The sequence below is a fragment of the Nothobranchius furzeri genome, chromosome 15, assembly GCF_043380555.1.
Source record: "Nothobranchius furzeri strain GRZ-AD chromosome 15, NfurGRZ-RIMD1, whole genome shotgun sequence".
NCBI classification, from domain to species: Eukaryota; Metazoa; Chordata; class Actinopteri; order Cyprinodontiformes; family Nothobranchiidae; genus Nothobranchius; species Nothobranchius furzeri.
Genome location: NC_091755.1, coordinates 57,989,069 through 58,012,528, shown reverse-complemented (window position 1 = coordinate 58,012,528; position 23,460 = coordinate 57,989,069). Strand labels below are relative to the sequence as shown.

Genomic DNA, 23,460 nt, shown 5'->3' with positions numbered 1-23,460 from the left:
GTGTGTGTGTGTGTGTGTGTGTGTGTGTTTAACACACAACAAGTCTTCTTTGTGCGTTTCATTGCTGTCATGTGATAAATGTGTAGCTCAAAAAAGACTGTGATCAGATGGTCTCAGAAAAACACCGGTCTGCTCCGGTGCATGTGTCTCACGTGGACCAGTCTCATATACACAAATATGCAGCTAATTTTACAATTAAATTAAAAAATGTCATCTAATTGCTGGCCTATGATCCCATCTGTGCCTCTGACTCTACTGGATTCAGGATGTGGATGTCTTTAGGTCTTATTGGCTGGTTTTAACACAAGCAGCTTGCTGAAATCACAGATTAGGTGTTGATTCAAGCAGCGAGAAGTTTTCATTTGCACCTGAAAGCAGTGCATGAATCTCGTCTGGCACCCCCGTGGTGTTCTGTGATCAGTGATATGATTGGTGCATATGTTGACTTTCACACCCATTATCTTGCTTGGATGCTTTCTGCCACCTTCTATTCCTGAAGACAGCTGGCTTGTATTTCTAGGGTCTTGCCCAACACCCTTCTCCTCATGCTATTCATTTTGTTTTCCTCTCCATCCCATCTTCCGCCCTTTTATTGTGAATGCTCTTGTTCCAGCTCCGTGGCTGTCTTTTTCTACAGTCACTGGTTGCTGTCTGCAGGGGAGGAGCAAAGTGGAGGCTGGAGCTCAAAGAGCCATTGCTGTCGTGTTTTCTGTGGACCAGCACAATTCAGTCAGCCTGGCAGACAGCTCGATGGACTTGGAGTAATAGGGGCCTTGACTGAACTTTAAACACACAAGTTCAGTCACCCAAAAACAAGTTTCCATTCAAAATTCTAGCTGTCATGATCAGAATTAATCTCCCAAAAGTGGAATAAAAGAGATGTTTTCTTTGGATTGTGCAGCACGTGCCATCTTTCATTTTACAGAGGAGGAGTGTGCGCCTTATTGAGTAATGGAGAATGAATAAGTTACATGTTTTTGCAGCCACACAAGGAGACTCCCTGTGTCCATCTACACTAAAGACAAGTGTGAGGGGCCAGCAGCAACTACCAAGGAGGTGATGGTGAATAACCTAGATGCACAGTTTCATAAGATGATGATGAGGTGGGGGTGAGACAGAGAGACGATGACTGACCACACTCTGCCAAATATTAGAAGAAAAGCACACATCAAATGTTATGGATCGCAGTGCAAGTTCTGCAGATGACTCCAACAAACTGCTAATGATGGTGCTTTCCCTAAAGATTTTCAGGTTCATGAATATGTTTTCTGCAAATCTGAGGAAGAACTTTAAGGATTTATAGTTAGCTGTTGGAACTCTCCCATGGATGCTATGTTTCCTCCCGTCTCTTCCTTATTGTTGAGTCAGCTCTAACCAGAACACTAACCAAGTGCAGTGCTTTAGATGAAGTTTGGTGTATTTCTCATGTCACATTTCTTTAGAAGGGGATATGTTGATTTCTGAGATCTTTTGGTCTCTTCTTGTTGCCAGGCAGATTAAATGATATCCTGATCCTACAGATCTGGATGTGGTTATAGTGAAACTGAACTCATTCAAGTGTTGTGACAGTTAATTCATGACTCAACGAGAGGGATTATTACTTTGTCACACGGGATCAGGGTAGTTTGGATAGATACTATAATTTGTATTTACTTGGGTTTTCTTTGATATCTGCTTCTTTAATGTTTCTTTTTTGTTGATCTTAAACATGTAAGTGTGGGAAAAGGCAAATTAAATTATATATATATATATATATATATATATATATATATATATATATATATATATATATATATATATATATATATATATATGTAAAGTGTAGGTGGTAAGTACCTTTATTAAGATGCTTGAACATCTAAGGTGAGGAACTAATTTCCCATCATCACAAATTGAGGAAAAAATATTAAAGGCACTCCTGTTTTGGCTTGCTCTTAGCAAATGTTCTTTCCTAATAATTATCTTGGTAAGATGCAGAACCTATTGCACTACTTGCATAGCGGCAGAGAGGAGTTAAGTGCCCACCCCATAACCACAGGCCTGCAGGTTTGCACCCTAGTCTGTCACAGTTGCCATTTCCTTGGGTAATGCTCGCCTGCTGGTGTGATCGCACCTGTCAGTGTGCCCCAGTGAAGCTGGTTATACCACCAGCATGTCTATGGGTGAATTTTGTTGTAAAGCGCCTTGGGGAGTTTTAGAACTGGAAGGCGCTATATCAAATACAGGCCATTTACCATTTAATGGAAAGCTGAGGAGACGGCCTGTGCAGTGACATGGAAACTCTGTGCCAGTTGGAGCTCCATGATCTTTTTCCACACTAATAAGCTGATGTGGAGTTTTCTGGGCTGAGGCATCTATTGAAACAGGCCTCTTCGTCCTTTTTATGACTTCACGTGACAGCTCATGTCCTGCCTCTGAGCCCATGAGGGTGTCATGGCTAAAAATGTCACAAAGACGCGTTTAAAACAAAAAACGAGTAAAATACAAGTAACCTGAATGAGCTGCGCAGTTGCATGTGTTGTAAAGTAGACTAGTGTTTGTGTTTACTCTATTTTCTTAAAGCTTTTCTAACCGTCAATGAATGGGACGCTCGTGCTCGCATCGGCGGGAGTGCGCATTTTATTTTTTCCAGCGGCGCAGAGAGGAGAGTTCAGCCTCCGGAGAGGGAGGGAGGAGAAAGGGCTTCATGGAGAAATATCCTGCTTTATTCTACACACATCTGACCCAAATATCATCTCCTGTGTCCGCGGGGGCGCCATGAGGAGCCTTTAGTGTCTCTGTTTGGTTTGGTGTGCGATCAGGACCAGAGGAGCGCTGAAAGGAGCGCGGACGCTCTTCCGAGTTTTATTCCAACGCTGCTGGAGCCAGTTTCTCCGAGAAAAGGACGGATTCAGCAGACAGCTCAGAGGAACTTTGTGCAAAAATGCAGGGGGTTTCAGCGACGGGTGGGTACACGGCTCTCGGCCCTTGTCTGCTTTTGTAAATGCATGTAGTTTCCTTCAGTAGTTTCCAAACGCGCACGGGAGTTTGAGTTCCAAAATGCATTTGCCAGCTGTCAGCAGGGCAGCTGCAGGCCCGCATCTAGATCTGCTTCCAACGACAGCTTACAGTTGTTTTTCCTTCTTAAATTCAGCTGAGCGGAGCGTTAATGTTGTGGCTGATAGGGAAACGGATGGGAGTAAAGCGGTGCCCAACTCCGAGTGAAGGATCCTGACCTCACGGTCGGAAAACCCGCTCAGAAAACACACACACAATAAATCTGCATAGATTATGACCGGAAATCAAACTGTAAACACGCTCTGATAACTAGGGCCGTGCACTGTTCCTGTGTGTGTGTGTGTGTGTGTGTGTGTGTGTGTGTGTGTGTGTGTGGAATGAGTGGAGTGAAAAGTGTGTGAAGCAGACTGTGGGTGTGTAAACGTGTGTATTCATGGGTCTTAATTAGTTTGCTATTAATGAAGGAGTGTGTGTTGTGTGACTTCCTATTTTGCAGTGTGGGTAGTATGATGTTGTGACTCAATCCATGAGACCCTGACTGCATGACATTTCTGTCCTCATCGTTGTCCGTCCATCAGCCCATGGGCCTGCAGTTCAGACTTCAGCTTAGTTATGTGATGATATACAATATGTTTGTCAATTGTTAAAAAATCTGGATTTTCAGTGATTGCTTGCAAGTAAAATTACTAGATTTAAGATATTAGTGCACCCCCAGTGAATGGCTGCAGTACAAGTTGAAGTCCAGTTCCATTCATTCATACTTTTGTAATCACCTAGTAAAAATGTGTATTGTATTATTATTGTCATAATTTACTATATGTATGTTTATATATGTATTTAGTACCAACATACTTAGATGTACAAATGCATAACTTTGAGAGCACCCCAGAAGTATATATAGGCATTCACAGGGGAACAGCACAGGAGGTAGAGTAGAAGTAGGTTGTTCAGTAAGAGGATTGCTGGATCGATCCCAGCTAGCTGTAGGTAGCTCTGCCGTTGGGTCCTTGGGCAAGATGCATTTCAAAACCTATTTTAATAATTTGACATCAACAGAAGAAAAAATTCACTTCCCTCTAAAGCTTGAAAATTTCACTGTAAAATCAAACCCTTAAATTTATCCAACAAAATCGTAGTGTTTGATGATGTGCTCAGCTTTTGAAAATGCAACTTTAAAATTGAAAACAACCTTCAGACATGTTCAAATTTCACTTTAAAGTACCAGATAGAGAAGCAAAAGTAGTCATTTGTTTTACCATGATATAGATATTGACTGATATGAAAATTTATGTTCTGATAGGAATTTTTTCCATGTCGCCCAAGAAATTTTTCATATTTTAATAACATTACAATTATATTCCAACATTAAAACTGTGGATTTTCATGCTGCCAACTAATTAGTCTGATCAAAGGAGGTATTGTGGCTCCGTGCGGCAGGGTGACGTCTAGTCGCTGCCATTTCAGTGTGAGATGTGTTTGGCTTAAAGAATACCAAGTTGGTGTTTGTTTTAAATTGTTTTTGCAAAAAGATGTAGCTGCAGTGCTAAAACTCAAATATGACATAAAACTGACAGAATTCCAGAAAATGACTGTAAAAGTTATTTTTCTGACATCGCCCAACCCCGGATCTGGGCTTACGCTTCTGTTGTTGTGCTCGAGAGCAGCTGTGGCTACATTGTAGCTCATCACCACCGGGGAGTGAATGTGTGTGTGAGTGGATGAATGATACACTTTGGAGTCCTCCGACTCTGAAAGGCGCTATAAAAGTGTGGGTCATTTATCATTTATTGTACATGGTACTGGGATGACAGATGTTGGGCATCTAGTTATCGTCCATCCTAAATAAGTTACAAAGGGAACCAAACTCCATAAAAATCAGGTAAAAATGAAAGATCTTCACAGGTTTCAGTAAACAGGAATGAGACAAAGAGAGGGGGATGGGAATGATGGGAGAAGGGTGATAGGGATGAAGTGCTGATGGGATGATATCAGGCTGCAGCAGAGGTGAGCAGGGAGGGAAAAAGTCTGTTTGTTGTGAGGCTCAGGGGAGGGATCGATCTGCCGTCCTCCTGGCTGACTTTCTTTTTCCTGCAGTTCAGCAATGTATCGTACGTTTCCCACACACATATTCATTCCCAAGGCCTTGCTTTTTTGTGTTTTTGCTGGTTCATGTTTCTCTCCCACACTATCCCAGATCAGTCTCTGCTCTCTCATCTCTACTCCAGCCTCGCCCCCCACCCCTCTCCCCCTAACATGCCCACAGTTACAATCATGTTAATGACTTCTTTTTTGGGATCATTAGTTCTTACATGTTTTAACCGTATTTCCTAATGAATCAGGACACTCTCTCTTGCTTGTTTTTGCATTTATGATGGGAGGGTCAAAAGGATCGTAGGCTGCGAGGATGAAATAATTGCAGAATCAATAAAAATAAACCACATCACAAAAAACTGTGGTGGGATAGATAGCATGCCTTTCAGTTCAAGTTCCACCACAATCCTCTGACTTGTTTCCATAAATGCTTCAGACAGGCTTCACTCTCATACTTTACTCTCTCTCTCTCTCTCTCTCTCTCTCTCTCTCTCTCTCTCTCTCTCTCTCTCTCTCTCTCTCTCTCTCTCTCTCTCTCTCTCTCTCTCTCTCTCTCTCTCTCTCTCTCTTTCTCAGAAGTGGGTCAGTGTTCCCTGACAATGGTGTGTGGTAGCTATATGCTCCAGCTGTTTCGGTTATTTATTAGGAACAAAAACATTCTGGGCTGGTGTGTGCTTTTCAGAGCTAATGTAAACATTTCTACTTTGTGAGAAACACAAACAACACAGAAGTTTGAGGACAGGATGGAGAAAAAGTGGTCAACCCAACAAAGTTGTTTTTTAACGTTAAAGTTGGAAAATGGTTTAGTTAAGCTGATGATTGTAATGACCACAAATGATCCATGTAGCACAACATTTTAACTCAGCGTGTGAATCCTGCAGTAATGGTTTGATGGGGTCAACCTTTTCCCCAGAAGGTCATAGCTGAAAGACCACTGTTATGGCCTTCAGCATGTACAGCCTAGATGGGGGTCAGTTCCTCCAAATCTGAGACCATAATTCTTAGAGGTAAGGGGTGGGGTGGGGCTGGTGGGGTGGGGGATTATCCTTTGGTTGAATTTTTGTCTCAGATGGAGCAACTTTAAATGCCATTTTGACCGAGAAACAGTTTTTTACTTGCCATTTTTTAAATATGATTCGCTCTGATTTTAACTGCAGGCTAAATGTGGAAAGAGTCTTTTGAATTAGCCGCCAGTAGAAAATAAACGGAGTAACTTTCAGATTAAAAAAGCCAGTGACATTGGTACATCATAATAGCCAAGGAGCATTCGTGGACTCACCCATCTTGGCTCACAATGGGAAAGCTGTTGTTGGTTTAGCGTCCAGGAGAGAGCAGAGCATGTCTGGGCTAGTAGAAGCTAACTGTTAGCATTAGCATCCCCACAACACAGCAGAACTCCTTCAGGCTTGTGTTATTCGTGGAGAAAAACATGGAGGTCACAAAGCAAACTGAGTTACTGGTAGAATCGTATTACTATTAGCCGATCAGAAGTGGGATGTCTGAAAATCAGTAAATAATACTTCAAATTCTGCAGTCTTTAGCTCAGTTTGGCTGTGGCTCACTTCTAGTTCCTGAAACAGGATCATTAGAGCTTTTTCACCAGAGATCGACTCACGAGACATTCATTAATGCTAGAGACTACTGCAAATGTATTGAAAAAATGAGTAAACTTGGTTTTTACGTATGTTTTTTAATCCTTTTGACCAAGAGTGGGAACCGGAGCTATGAACTGATAGGTCAGGGATTGGTTTTTAGTAACAAGCAAGTTGTTTTTGAAACAGTTGTAATAAAGACAGAAGGGAGTCAAATGACAAAACTATACTCTAACCTATGATCACTAGACATGGATCATGACTGAAAAAGCAATATCCTGGATACAAGTAGCTGGGAAGAGCTTCCTCTATAGGCTGGCCAGGCCCTCTCAGGGGCAGCAGCGGAAGCAGCAAGTAAAACGTGCAGACGGTTGAAAGATGGTGTGTGGTGTTTTCTGTGTGTAACCCAGAGGTAACTGTCAGTGCTACAGTAGCTTCTTTTATAAGACAGACCATCGTGTCATTACAGAGTGATAAATCAGCCCAGCGACCTCCCTTTATCCTGTCTTGGTTTGAGAGGTGCCTGACGGCAGAATATTCTAGCTTCAGCTTTGCTACTATAAATGCCAACATCCTCCCCAGGGAGCCACGGCAAATCCCGTTTAGCAAACGCTATGGTCCTGTAAAAACAGCTAATGTCTCCTTCCCCCACAGCAGTGTGCACACCGCCTTAGTGACATTTTGCCTTTTGATGCATGTGGGCTACCGTAGATGCAACACCCACTCTGACCTGCATTGCGCTTAAGAGATGAATGTTTTTACGCATTGTGCCTTTAAAACCTGGAGATCAAACTGGAAACCCACAGTTGATTACAGGGACAAATCTGAAAATTATAAACACAGGTGTCCCTGGCGTCTCCAGCTAAAATGACGCCTACATTCATTGCACATGTAATGCAAGAAACTGCAGAGGCAAAATGGAGGGTTGAGGTTGATAAACCTTTAAGCTGGCATTGAGGTAGTCACAATGCTGAACTAAGACATATGGAATAAATGTAAGGCTGAATCAAACCAGTGATTTCATCACTTGCATGATTTCATGATTTCACATGGAGTAACAGCGGTGGCTTAATGGAATATTTTGTTTGTCTCGATAAGGCAGAACTATTGAGTGTGTGATACAACTAAACTAACACACTCAATGTGCCAAATAGTAAAGTCACTATCACACTACAGGAATGAAAGCCCAAGCTACTTGTCACATTCAGATGTTGATGGTTGTGGGTAAATAACCCAGATCTGAGACAAATCTCAAATTAGATCAGCTGCCACCAATTACTGTGTGTGTGAATGCTTCAAAAGGATGATTTGTGGCTGTGTGGCTGAGGCCTGTGAGCACATCCACCCTTTTGACTGTGAGACAAGTATGCTAGGTGTAGCTGGATCAGATGAATGTAAAAGCCAATGCAAGTCAATGGGTGTGGGGGTATGAGAAGGGGAACCCCAGAAGATGAATTCGACAATAAAAAAGCAAACAGGCAGAAGAACACATTCGAGGACTTGTGGGAATATTTTCAGTGGAATAAACAAAATCCACAATTAGATTATTGATCCAGCTGCAAATCCACAAAAAGAACCATCAAATACTTGTCTGAATGATGATCGTATCTGCTTACGGAAAATCTGTCAGAGCAGTTGTGGTTGTATCTAAAATAAAATTGCGGTGTACTGTTTGACCTTCCTGTCCTGTATTTCTTGTTAAACTCAAGGGGGGCTTCGTAAGTGCAAAAACAAAGCCAAGCACTTACGTTTGTGTGCACACAACTACACCTAAAACAGTTTTATTTTTAAATTAGTCTTATTAACGAAACAAAGATTATTTCACATTCTAAGTTTAATGTCCTGAAAAATGGAGAGGGTTTCAATTGAAACTGCAGGCTTTAAAAACCAGGTTCACCAAGAAGCAAGTTGTTATTTTTGAAAAAGATTGGTTACTCTTGAGTTTTTCATGCAGTCTGAACATGAAAACAGTCTTCTACACCTATCTCCTGCACTGACTTCTGATAGAAAACAAACAGTGAGTGCATTTACATGCAGCCAGTAACCCTTTTAAAACCCGAATACTCACAATAACCCGGTTCCGCACAGCCATGTAAACACCGCCAAAAACCCGGATATGCTCATAACCGGGTTTTTAAAAACCCGGTTACTACACCTGGGGTAACCCTTTTCTAACCCGAATGTTTGGTCGTGTAAACGCATATCGGGATATCCCCATCAAAGCGTGTGTTCTGCGCATGCTCTGTTCGCAAGGAATCTTGGTCTTTTGAGTAGCGAGACGTCTTGTATGCGCCAGAACACCGGAAGTAAACAACAAGTTGGGAGCAAAATGGCGAGTCGCGGCACAGCACCACACTTTCGGAGTGACGAAGAAACTAAAGCGCAAAGAAACGCGGTCGCTATCTCTTCCGAACTGGGAAACATGTTGTTTTCACCGATACTGGAACAAGAAGAACCGGAAATGACGCATATTGCGTCTGGACGTAGTCCATACGTCCTGACGCTACCCCAACGTCCGCATTTAAATCGGGTTATGCAAGTTAGGGGTAACTCTTTCTATTTATGCTTGTAAACGGGTTATTCTGATCAACTCAGAAACCCGAATACTGACCTTAACCCGATCATAACCCGGATATTGGCTGCATGTAAACGTAGTCAGTGAAACTCTATGATTTGAAAATCCTGACAGATCTATGTCACACTGTTACTTAGCTAGGTCTGCAGCTATTGATCATTTTAATAATAGATTAATCTGCCAAAGTAATCAATCGATTAATCAAATAATGGGATACGCCTTTATATTTCCTTCACTTTGAAAATGTGCATCCAACTCTTTCTTCTCTTAACTGTTGATCTGATGCATGTTCAGCTGAGGAGGGATTTGCACAGGAAAATCTGTCAGTTGATTCCAGAAAACAGAGAAGACATTTAGTTTACCAGCTAACTGGTGATTATTTTACTAACAAAATAAATGGTAAATATCTATCAAATAGGATTTGATCACAAGTGTAATTCCTTTTTCATTTATTTACCTCAGTTAGAGACGGATTTAGTCGATTAAAGTGGAGGGATTAAGAACTTGCTAAAGGATTTTTTCATTTAGGAGTTAAAAGAGAACTCTGCCAGAAGTTACTACGAGGGAACACAAAGCAGCGCACAGGCACCACAGACAGAAGACCTCAAATATACATACAGTCAGTGATCTGTGACCATATCTGGCTACAGTGGTTGGAGATCCTGCTCTGATGCACAGAGTAGATGAAAACATGTTTAACAAGAACTCACACAGTTATTTTTGAGATTAAACCAAACAACTTCCACCCTAGCTGTGGCAAATTATGTGTGTCAGCCTTTTTGTTGACATTTGATCTTTTACTCTTAGCACTTATCAGGTTTAGGAATAATTAGGCATTTTCTTAGTTTTAGGACTGATGGTTCTCTGTCTCTTTGCCTTCTGTTTGATGATTTATTGGGTAATTTATAGTTTTTGCTGTTAGTAGGTGCTTTCATGTCTATTGATGTTGTTCTTGAATGTAGATTATGTCAGTGCGATGTTGCCTAATCTCATTCAGACAAATGTTTTATTTCTTCATAACCCCCCGATGGGAACTTCTTTAACCTTCTGGAGGCAGGCTTTGTGGATTTGCAATGTTAAAACCTACCTTCCTGGTTACTCTACATACATTTTTCATGAGCATTTTTTTTACTCAGAAGTACCCTGAAGGACTTAGTTGTTCATCCTTTTATCAAAACTTATTTTGAGCCTGAGAGGGTTAAGGTGTGGTTAACCGAAAAACCCTTTTATACTTTTTTTCTGATTATAATCGGTCACTCTTGAGTTTTTCATGCAGGTTGAACATGAAAATAATCTCCTACACCTATGTCCTGCATTAGCTTCTGATAGAAAATAGACGGTGAAACTCTAGGATTAGAAAATCCTGACAGATCTACGCCACACTGTCACTTAACATTAATGGACAAACCCATCTTGGCTTGTGACGGGGATGGCTATTGTTGCTTTAAAGTCTGGTAATCAGCAGCGGACATCTCGGCTAGTTCAAGCTAACCATTAGCATTAGCAACTTTGCCTCATGGTAGAAGCTGCTCCAGGCTTGTGCTATTTGTGGAAATAAAACATCCATGTTGCAAGTCGGTGGTCGAGTTGCGGTGCTATTATTCAATCTGATGTCCAAATATCAGGAAATAAGACTCCAAATCCTACAGTTAAGCTCTCTTGTGATGTCACATTTTGTACCTGCTGAGCAAGGGGATTTGTGGTATTTTTTGTGCTGAGCTCTGCCTGCAAGGCATTCAGTACTAGAGACCACTTCAAATTTCTTGATTAAATTAGTAATCCAAGCTTTTAAAACCGTTCTATCTGAATGCTCCTAATATTTAAAACCAGGGCTCCTTATTTTCACAGGAAGTTGCGATACTGCGTACATCACTGTCAGGTAGCTATTGTCCCATAGCACACGGACTACACTGACACACGCTGCACACTAATTAAGACCAACTCAACAACAAGGAGTATTTCTGTAATCACACACTCTACATCCTACTGCTCTCCGACTTCCTGTCTTATCTAGTCATGTCCCTGGGAGATGTCATGACTCAGTTCCAGGAATGCTCAGAAGCTTCAGGTTCTTTTCTGGTCTGACTGACTGTCACAGTGATTGTACCAACAGTGGTCATACACTGGTCCTGCAGTTGCTAAGATGTTGTCAAGCACAGCATAGTATCTTGTGAGCAGAAATGATGCACTGTAAGTTGTCACCCACGGTTCCCCCTTGCAGGTCTTTTTTTCCTGCTGGACCAAGGGGTCTCCGGTTTGTAAAGGTTGACATGTAACAAGAAAGGGAGTCCTTATGTACTTTACTTATCTTTTGCATGCTTTACAGAACAGAGACACTTCCAGCTTGGCAATCCAGCAGCTTATCTGTTTTCCTTGTTTTATGCACATGTAAAACCTGTTGTTTTGTCAGTTTACACCAGTATTTGCGTTGAACCCCATTTGACCCCTCTTTTGCACTTGATGCATTAATGTTTTATCAGGCTTTCTGTAACTTTATGAAGAGAAAATAAAGCACACGTGTATACCAGGGAAACAGATTTTACAGACAATCTGAAAACATTGGAACACAGACTAGAGTTAGAAACTGGTTGGATGCGTTTGAGGCTCCTGTCTGACTGGTCTTTGCACCATTTTTGAGTAGGGCTCAGGCTTCATCTCCACTCCCACATGCACGTGGAAAACCACAATATTGAACCAAGTCAGATGAGAATAATTCGTGGCTAAAGGGGGGTTAGTTCAAACACAAATCCAGTACAGAGACATTCTGGTATACTCCTCATAGTTTTGTGCAAATGCTGAATGGATGTAAATGAAGCTGCTTGTATTTAGAATGTAGCTGCATCTGTTGATAAATCTAGAAGTTGCTCCCAACCGAATATTATTATTTTACTTCTTTCCATCCAAGTTTATACTAAGGGTGCTTATTAGATCTGCTCAATGTTAACAATATGTACACGTCTCTTCTCTGATTGGCTAACAGCAACACAACTCTTCTTTCTTGGGTAAAATATGCAGTGTTTATATGTTATCTCCACATATAGTACAAGTCTGAACATATTCTGCTATGTTTTAGATTTGCTATTGGCTAGCGTCTAATAGCTGACACGTTTTACTCTCTCCAATCCAGCGTCCCACGCTCTCAAGCCAAGATAGTTGAGTCCATGAATAATAATTTTCTCTGTGACATAAGAGACTGGCTTTTTCTTACCCAATTGTTTCTTATCTATATCCTTTCTGTGGCTAATGCGGGCAATGGGGTTTGAAGACAATGGTCATGTTCAGCATGCATGTGCAACTCAGATTGACGCGTCGCTGCTACAACACCTGATTCAAAGGAATGAATGAACTCAACAGCTTGTCATCATGTTCTGCTGATGCCTGTCATTAACCCATCAATTTAAACATGATGTTAAAGTATGGAAGCATCTCAAACATGCAGAGCACTGTGCCAGGGGTGTGAGTACTGAGAAACAGTGTTGTGAACCAGTCAAAAGATTGCTACAAATGTTACATTGCATTTCTTCCAGTGGATTCCACTAAATGAATTTAAAGAGCATTTTTCATAGTTGTTGCAGTTTCAATGTGTAAGTTAGGTTTTTGTTTGTCCTTAAGCCATTCTGAGACTGGAGCTAAAGGTATTTGAGTCAAGTTGAGTTGACTATATATATATATATATATATATATATATATATATATATATATATATATATATATATATATATACACTCACCTATAGGATTATTAGGAACACCATACTAATACAGTGTGTGACCCCCTTTCACCCTCAGAACGGCCTCAATTCTATGTGGCATTGATTCAACAAGGTACTAAAATCATTCTTTAGACATGTTGGCCCATGTTGATAGGATAGCAACTTGCAGTTGATGGAGATGTGTGGGATGCACATCCAGGGCACGAGGCTCTCTTTCCACCACATCCCAAACATGCTCTATCGGGTTGAGATCTGGTGACTGTGGGGGCCATTGTAGTACAGTGAAGTCATTGCCATGTTCAAGAAACCAGTCTGAAATGATTGGAGCTTTATGACATGGTGCATTATCCTGCTGGAAATAGCCATCAGAGGATGGGTACATGGTGGTCATGAAGGGATGGACATGGTCAGAAACAATGCTCAGGTAGCCCGTGGTATTTAAATGATGCCCAATTGGCACTAATGGGTCTATAGTGTGCCAAGAAAACATGACCCACACCATTACACCACCACCACCAGCCTGCATAGTGGTAACAAGGCATGATGGATCCATGTTCTCATTCTGTTTACGCCAAATTCTGACTCTACCATTTGAATGTCTCAACAGAAATGGAGACTCATCAGACCAGGCAAAATTTTTCCAGTCTTCAAATGTCCAATTTTGGTAAGCTTGTGCAAATTGTAGCCTCTTGCTCCTATTTGTAGTGGAGATGAGTGGTACCTGGTGGGGTCTTCTGCTGTTGTAGCCCATCCGCCTCAAGGTTGTGCGTGTTGTGGCTTCACAAATGCTTTGCTACATTCCTCGTGAGTGGTTATTTCAGTTAAAGTTGCTCTTCTATCAGCTTGAATCAGTCGGCCCATTCTCCTCTGACCTCTAGCATCAACAAGGCATTTTCGGCCACAGGACTGCTGCATACTGGATGTTTTTCCCTTTTAACACCATTCTTTTTAAACCCTAGAATTGGTTGTGGGTGAAAATCCCAGTAACTGAGCAGATTGTGAAATACTCAGACCGGCCCATCTGGCACCAGAATCAGAATCAGCTTTATTGTCAGTGCTCCAGCGTCCCAAAGCACAGAAACCAACACAACAACCATGCAACACTCAGACTTGTTTAAATCACCTTTCTTTCCCATTCTGACATTCAGTTTGGAGTTCAGGAGATTGTCTTGACTAGGACCACTCCCCTAAATGCATTGAAGCAACTGTCATGTGATTGGTTGATTAGACAATTGCATTAAGGAGAAGTTGAACAGGTGTTCCTAGTAATTCTTTAGGTGAGTGTGTCCATTTTACCATGAGTTTGAATAAGATCCGTTACATCCTTTGCAATGTTCATTATGTCCTCTTTTTAAATATTAAATGAGGTTCTTTTTGCTTCAGACATGAAGGTGCTTCTAATTACCTTTTTATATGGGAACATTGGAACATGAACAGAGACAAGGGGGCCCATCAGCTGTCTCGTACCTGGGCTTCCCTTCTCCAAAGACCAGCCAGCGGAGGTGGGCGTGACCAACACGGCGGATCTGACAGATCTGGGTTGGTCGCGCCCACCAGAAGAACAGCTGATAAAGACGCGTCACACAAACACCTGTGACACTTCTGAAGAAGACCGCAGACGACGGTCGAAACATGTAAAAAGATAATTAGAAACGCCTTCATGTCCGAAGCAAAAAGAACCTCGTTTAATAAAATATCCGTTACAATCATGATTTGAAAACATGTCTCCGATGTTGTTGTGTCAGGTGCGCCATTCCATTTTCTCATTTAGCATTAAACTCAGCTTGTTTCAGTGTCGGTTTGTAAGTCTTTCCATGTTGAAGATCTCCACAGTATCCATCCAGTTCTTCCTCATGAGGATTCTTCTTTGTACCATTTCCTGGGATTCCTATCTTGGCTGCTGCTAATTGAATTTTATTCAGATACCAGTCATCACAATGTGTATCCTCTCTTGTCAGGTTACATGAGTATAATATCTCACATTACTTTGGCATATTTACCCACTGTCTCATGCAAAGTGAGCCAAATATCCTTCCAATATTCTGTACATTAGTAGTTTCAAAATCATGAGTATGGTCTCCATTCTGCTCGCCACACAGTCTCCAGCATGTTTTCTGTACCATACTTTGTTTTTCATATTTGGGGTGAAGAAAATCTAACTTGTTTTTCTAACAACATTCCTTCCTCATCCTGGAGTTGCAGTGAATTTGCTGCATCTTGCACCAGTACTCATCACTTAATGGTATTTTACACCCTTCCGTCTCATATTTACAGTGTTGAGGTTCCTCATTTTCTAGTCAAACCCTGATGTAATGTTGAAATCATGTTCTTAGTCTTGTTCTTGAATGCATCACAGTGCTATGCTCACTTGATTCAGTTCCTGGGGAGATCTGGTTTAATCTCTTTCTCAAAGTTGGTCAGAGTCTTCTAAGCCCCATCCTTTTTTTTATTTATAGAAACTTTTAATTTAGTCCTTTAGTGTACCTGTACACAATGCTTTTAAACCCTTGTTTAACCAATATTTAAAGTTACCATCAATTGCCCCTGGTTTGTAATTAGAGTTATAAGCCAACCAAGTCAGGATTTGGTTTTCCTTCTCCAAGTGATATTTTCTTATGGTTTTAAGATGAGCTGGGAAGTCCAAGGGGGTCCAGGAGGGAACTGAGCACAAGTGGAGCAGATGGGCGGCCAGGGTTAGCAGTGTGGCGTGGGCAGGAGATGGATTCGTTAGTTATTGAAGCAGAGATGATGGCAGAGGAGCAATAGCCACTCCTATGCTTCTATAATAATAATAATAGTAGTAGTAGTAATAACAATAATGATAATAATAGTAATAACAATAACAACAACAACAATAATAATAATAATAATAATAATGATGATGATGATGATGATGATGATAATAATAATGATGATAAATATAATAATAATAATAATAATAATAATAATAATAATAATAATAATAATACATTTTATTTAAAAGCACCTTTCAAAACACCCAAGGTTACTTTACAAGATAAAACACAATAAAATACAGTAAAATACCAGAATAAAACAAATCAAACAAAATATGCAAAAGTGTTTCAAATGAGCCGTCCTCAGTTTAGTTTCCCTCAGTCGTAGTAACATCACGCCCACCAGAGCGCCGTAGTCGGACAGGCACCAGACTGTCCAGGGCTGTGGACGTTCCAATGGAGCAGACACATATAGCTACACTTTAGCTTATAAAGATACTGAGCTAAGCTGTGGCAGTAGCTGGGAGGCATTTACTTACAACTGCTAACAGTTGCATATAACATTATATCAAGATGTCACCATAACTTGTCCAAACTTTCTCAGCAAAAGACAATGGTTTCAAAAATCTGGCATGAAATGCAGCAGGTGATGTGTATTCATGTGCCTTTAACCATGTGATGCATTCTTTTTCTGATGTTTCCATTTCAAAATTTGGATCATTTTAGGGGCTGGATTCTGGTGTTTTGTCCTTATTATTTGATTGAAAGATGATAATAGCTAAATAACACATCCCACACGAGAAGCTCAGGTTGTGTGTGTGTTAGGGTTAGGGTTAGGTTAGGTTAGGGTTGCACTGATGTTTGACACTGAGGACAGCAGAAGTAATGAGGCAAATGCAGTTCAGTGTTGGGATGTTTCTGTTCAGAGTAGCAGTCCTTCCTGTACAATATGTTTATACTGGAGGTATCTTGGCTTAGGGTCTGGCTGACACACACGCACACACATACACACACACACACACACACACACACACACACACACACACACACACACACACACACACACACACACACACACACACACGCACGCACACACACAGTAGGCGGAAGTGACCTAGTTTTCCTAAACGGTACCAACTGTTGAGACCTTCTAGAAATGAGTGGAATTGCTTTGTGTCACCTAATAAAAGGCTAACATGTCAGAAGGTAATCACACACCGGTCATCTCTGTATGCAACCCAGATGGGTGTTTGGAGAACTTTGAAGCTAAGCTGAGTTACTTTCAAAGTGGGGAGAAATTATCCTAAATCAGTCTAGAGATCTGACCTTGGATCGGTACTCACACACCACAAGAATTGCTCCTGAGTTACAGGACTCAAGTTTCTCCACCACGTTTTTGTGTTGGTCTGGCATTGTCTTTGTCTCTCCTCACCAGTCTGCTGTCTGTCTGGATTGGACCTCTCCTGATGAGGGGGATTTTCCTGGGAAAGTCATATGGAAAAAAAAAAAACAGCCTTAATAGTAAAAGCATGTTCCATTATATTTCTCTCCTTCTGTGTGCATTTTATGAGCTGAGCTACTTTTCTAGCACACTGAAAGTATTGTGTTTTTCTTCTCTGGTGATCAGAAGAGCAGGCTTTCTGGAATCAGAACTTCCTGTACACACTGGGGTGATGCATGGGGAGGAAAATGCAGAGAGAAAGGGAAATGGGGTGGAGATGCAAAGCCCCTGTGGAGGTCACGGTTGGGTTAGAAGGTGAGCATCAGCATATATTCACCGGAATCAAATATGACTTAAGAGTTATAAAAACCTGACTTATGCAGAATGCCATTAAAGAACTCAAAGTATATAATAAATATAACCATTAGTTAATAAATTATATATTTTTCTATGTATAACACTGGTAATAATCTTTGGGGCATTATGGAAGTGTGACAGCCAAAACATGTATAGAAATAATACATTTCTTCTCCATACATTCTCCTGCAATGCCCTGGTCATGTAGAATGAGCCCTGGCATTTTTACTGATTGCCTGTTTTTCTGTAAAATCACAGAAAGAGAGAGATGCTCGGGTCGAGCAGGCTGCTTCATGTGCGTTCACGCTCAGGCATAGCCCGTAGCATTTGCTATCAGTAGCTTTAGCAGCAGAGAGAGAGGCCGTGCCACTTTGTCGCTGTTCCTAATGCCTAGTGACAAAGCTAGCTACATTTCTGAGGACCCTTAGCTACTTTCTATAGAAATTTCTTCTAGATATTTCTTGCAAATTAGCAACAAAATAGCCATTTTCGCTCCGAACCTTTCTTTGAACGTTGTTTCAGGTGTCATCAAGGATATAAACGTTACAGATACAAAAGATGTCACTGGCGCTTTAGCTCACCTAGTAAGACGTTGGACTCTCGTGCAGAAGACCTGGGTTTGATTCTGGATGTGAACATAAATTATTTAAAGTTTCTTTTTTACATTAATGGTACATTTTTTAACAGTAAGATGCCCAAATTTTTATTTGAGACTCGCAGAACGGCATTGAATTCACAGATAAAAAAGATGTGGGTTCAACTTTCATTTTGGAACAATTTTTCAAGCAAGGGAAGGGAATGATCTGAGCATGCAGGAGGACTGACCCATCATAAACCTTTGTCGGCTGTGCTGAAGAGAAAGGTACAGAACCAAATTATTTAATTAATTAGCTGCGTGTTCTCCTGCCCTCTGTCTTCCGGGCCACACACACACACACACACGGGACTGTCTCAGCTATTATTTTCGTTAAGGAGTGTGCATGTATAGCATGCGTGCCTCGTGCACGAGCCTACTATTGAAGCTGCCGTTACGCTTTTGGCCTGAGGGGGCAATCGCGAGCATAAAAATTCAAAACTCCGTAAAGTCCCTTTAATAAAACGTGTAAAAAAATGAAGCTAAGAAATAATTAACTTAGTGTTTATTTAAAAAAAGGGGTTTTGTTCTTTCTTTGGTGCAAGTCTGCAAATCACAGACCATGCCGTTGTCCTGTATGACACGTTGCAATGGACTGCTTTAAATACTTCTTTTTACAACAATAACTCTGGTATCAGTAGTTTTAACTTTAAAAGTTGTTCCTCCCTTTTGTAATTGTGCATATTCAGTAGAAACCATCTTTCTCACCTGTTTACACTGTGAGATTTCAGCATGTTTGATCTGAAAATCCTTTATTCTGAGCCACATCGTCTCACTCAGTCATAATAAACTCAGGAATGACATCACGTTGATGAATGCCGACTCCACAGCTGAAGCCTTCTTTTCCATGCCATGTGTTCCACGGTGGAGTCATGATAACAGCTGGAGGACATGTCACACAAAAAAGGCTCCTGCTGTCGTTTTGTTTGGTTTAATAGCAGTCGGTCTGACAGATGGTCATCTTGAGTTTCAGACATGGTTAAGCCAGGTGTGCACGCTGTGATTTAGGTTCTCTCTAGACCAGGGGTTCTCAAACTTCTCTGTTTCTGACCCTCAAAATAGTAGACAAGCACCTGGTTCTAGCTTCCACAACCAATATACTAATTTATCATTTCATTTTATTTATCGTCAGTATTTCAATTTCTTGTTATAACTGAAAAATATCATCAGCAATTATTTTTTATTTAACTAGATTTCTGGAGACCATTTCATGACTCACAATCCTGACCTTGGCCACCAGCTTAAACCAGTGTGACTAATCTGATAGCATAGTAGAGATATCTCCAGTCACAACTCTGAAATATTTGTCTTTTATTACCAAGCTGTCCATAAAATGTTCTTGTAACCACCACAGCTGATTTAAAACGATTTTCTGAAGCAGTCGTTCACGCTATTTGGTGTGTGGAGCTTTCAATGAAATGTTAGACAAAGGACTTCCACTCGTGTTTGTCGCCAGGCAGGAAAATGAAAACCTATTTTGTCGTTGAACTCTTTGATCTGAAGCAACACTGCTGCAGTTGTAACACAGCTATGACTGCATATCAGTTGCACGCACCTCAACATGAACTCAGAGTGACATGATGCACATCGCCCACTTTCCCACTCTAGTGTGCTGTGGGAGGTAGAAAAATAATGTGTCGAATTGTTCTGTAATTTTGCAAAATAAAACAACACCAGAACCACTGTGACAAAATAATGTGAATTAGATTCAAATGTGATTGTGAAATTAGGTATTTACCATCATTTCCACGTAACACTTAGGAAATTCTCCACCCTGCTAGTGTCAATTCCAGATCCCGCCTTTCCCGGACTGTAAACACTAATGCCCAGTCGCTCTGTGTAGCTAGCAGGGAGTTTAATCTCCACAGTTGCAATGAATGTAAAAAATATCTAGAACCCAATAATGAAGCAACAGGATCCCCCTAACATCTTCATGAAGAATTGGCAGAAACGTTTGGATTTTATCTTCAGGAGTTCTCAACAGCCGAGTCACAATGTGACCATGATTTCACTCACTGCTTGTTAAACAACTGCCGTTACCAAAGTGGGTTTTCAGACCAGATTCAGACTTTTTGACAGGGCAATGGCGGTGCTGTTGACAAATTTTCAGGAAGTGTTTTCCTAACCAGTCACAAGCTTGTGGTCTCTGTCACTTTTGATGGATAGTTACAAACGTGGGCATGTATCCGTCCCCCTCTGCAAGCCCGTCCGAGAGCTCTTGCGCCGACGCAACATGGGGAATGACACATGTCTCCGGTCTGCAGCTGTTTACTAATGTGGAATTCACACGGGTGAGGCTAGAGTTTCATTCAATCTAAGCATCTTATTTCCGGGTTGAAGGAATGGCTCGCAGAAATATCTTGTATTTCATAAGAATGACATCTCAGTAGTGCATACGGTAATATTTGACCATACAGTGTGTCTACCGTTGCTCTGGAAGGTGTAAATAGAATGATGAAGGCCTTTTAAGAGTATTTTTCTTCTTTTCTCTTCAGTTCACCCCACACTCCCCCATTCCTACCCACTCACCTGATGCAGCTGTAAACTGTTGTTAATGTCTTAGTTTGGCTGATTGCAGCTAACAAAAGCAGCCTGTGTTCAATTCTTCATGCTCTTTCCCTTGGGGGCCTTCTTATCCACCCCCACCCGCTCTGCCCTTATGTTGTGATTAACTATTGTCTGTCCTCTTCCTTCTTGTAAGTCTGTGTATTTTCAGAATTGAAAAAAAAATCTCAGACTATGAGATTCTGCTACTGGAAGCCAAAAACACAGATCATGTGTCTAACATTTAGCAGATCTTAAATAGTAATCACCTCACACTAGTTGGCTTCACAAACGCACACACACACACACACACACACACACACACACACACACACACACACACACACACACACACACACACACACACACACACACACACACACACACACACACACACACACACAAACACACACACACACACACACACACACACACACACACACACTCAAGGCATGTCAATCAGCAGGAAACTCTAAACTTTTCTCTGCTCTATTCTTTCCATCTGTCCTCCCAGCTGGGCCTTAGCTTCGCTTCAGGACCGTTTGAAACAGACTCACAAAGTTTAGTAAAACTAAAATGCAGATGAGTTGTGACATATAATAGAAAATCCCTTTTTTGCACCAAGTACTGCAACAAATTCCTAATGTTGAGATTTCTCTCACATATGGCAATAAAGCCCTTCTGATTCAGATTCTGAAGTATAAAAATGGTTTTATCTTTTAAATCTTTGTTAAACTCTTATTGGGAAGTAAATGCGCAGCAGCTAAACTTTGGAGCTTTGACAATTTCACCACTGCTTGTCTTTTGTTACAGCCAGACATAAATGATTTAAAATAAAACAAATGAAAGCTTAACCCACAGGAATCTTTTTTAAAACACAATTTAAAGATTTGTTTTTGCAGTTTTATCCAGAATTTTGAGTGTACATGCTCTATTCCGCCACTAGATGGCACTGTAAGATTAGTTGAATATGTTTTGAGATCTCAAAGATTACTCCTGTCCAATAAACACAAATGCATTTCACACTATAGCACAAGTCTGGACCACACAAATTAACCAACAAAGCTTTTTAAAGTTACCAAGATCATTCATGTTTAAGCTTTTATTCAACCAGGAAACTCTCATTTCCTGTTTAGCAAGAGGGTCCTTCAAGCAGCACAAAAGCAATTTCAGAATCAATTAGAAAACAGAAGTTTGAAAAACAATTACAATTTACTGTTGTCATGCAGTTATTTGCTAAAGTTACTGGTAATTTTTCATCATGATTTTCCTTCAGTAACAAGAGGAGATAAAGAGTCCTCCGACAGATGGCATGCTCCCTGAGGACGACCGTCAGTCTAGTTTATGTTCTTAAATAGACGGGACACTGATTTAGTCCAAGTCCACCATGACACAGAACCATCTGACCATTGCTGTTAAGCTGTGAGTAACAAAATGAGCATTTTAGCCTCAACTCCTCCTTCTGTTCTGTAGAATAAATATTTCCTGTCTGATTCTTCCGAGACTCAAACTGATCAGAAGCTGCAGCCATAAATCTGCAGTTGTTCTGTTTGACATGGCTCTGAAGGTCACCCTGTTAGCAGCCTGACCCTCCACGCGCCTCACTTCTTCCTCCTATCGTAGCCTGCACTGTCCCTCAAGCCATCCATGATTCTCTGCCTCTTTATGAGCCCATAACCTCTTTAAAAATCCTCTCTCTAACTTGGAACGGCTTTTAATTGTCTTATTCTGCAAGACGTCTCACACAGACTCTAGTTTTGCTTCAAAACCTCACAGAGGACATTTACATAACACCTTGCTGACTGTAGCACATGCCACAGCTCTCAGCACAGGACAGTCAGCACAGCCTTTGCCTAATGAGGAGATGAGAGCTACATCCATACAGATGGATCCTGTTCCTGTGACCTGCTGTGGTTTGGCTTCCTCAAACAGCTATCTCAGGAGTTTAAGCTCCGCTCCCCAATTTTGTAAAAGCTTCGCTCGGAATTCATAAAGCTCCGAAAGGTGAAACCAGTCTGAAACAACCACCTTAGGCAGCTTAACATCTGTGTTTCAGCTCAAGTGTGTGTGTGTGTGTGTGTGTGTGTGTGTGTGTGTGTGTATAGCTGATTACCAGAAAAGTTCAAATGACTGTTGCCTAAAGCTAAATTGTTGTAATTAATTTCATCTGGAAACATGATTGGTGGGCTGAACTATGAATATTACACACTAACATTATCCCCTCTCTCATTTGTTTGGTGATGTGGAGCAGAATGATCCTTTCAGGAACTTTCTACCTCTAAATGAATCTCTGCATCAATGTTTTCGCAGTTTGAGGAGTGTGACTGAGCGCCACCTCCGGTGTCAGTGCTCAGGTATTTAGGCTGTAAATGTGTCATGCCCAGATCCTTCAGATGTTCTGTGTTTGCTCTCTCTCCTTTACTCCAAAGTTTGTTTGCAGCAGAGCACCCTTTCGTCTCTCAGAGCAACTCATCTGGTTTTTATGTAAATTCATTTCCACTCTGATATGTTTAATGTTTCTTGTTGCTAGATTGTGTGCATTCACCCCTCAGGTGAAGTTGTTAGAGATAAACACAACATGAGGTTAAATGCTGTTGGTTCAGTGGAACGCAGGTCATTTTTCAGGCTCTTCGGGGTGTGCTTTCCTCACCTGTGTGTGATCCATCATGTCACACAGCTGCTGGTGACAAATGTCCCTGTGGGTGTTTCTTGCTATAAACGCCCCCTATCTGACACACACTCACATATATCATCTCACACACACCAGTGACACCTGAGCTCA

General features: G+C 41.1%; 1 protein-coding gene across 1 annotated transcript in view; it reads left to right on the top strand.

Annotated features, from left to right (window-relative positions):
- The first annotated feature begins 2,747 nt into the window (after positions 1 to 2,747).
- Positions 2,748 to 23,460, top strand: part of fgd (faciogenital dysplasia) — a 69,368-nt gene continuing 48,655 nt past the window's right edge. The window contains exon 1 of the mRNA XM_015968182.3: positions 2,748 to 2,945. Within this exon, the coding sequence (XP_015823668.3) occupies positions 2,924 to 2,945 (22 nt within the window). The 5' untranslated portion in view covers positions 2,748 to 2,923. The remainder of the gene's footprint in view (positions 2,946 to 23,460) is intronic.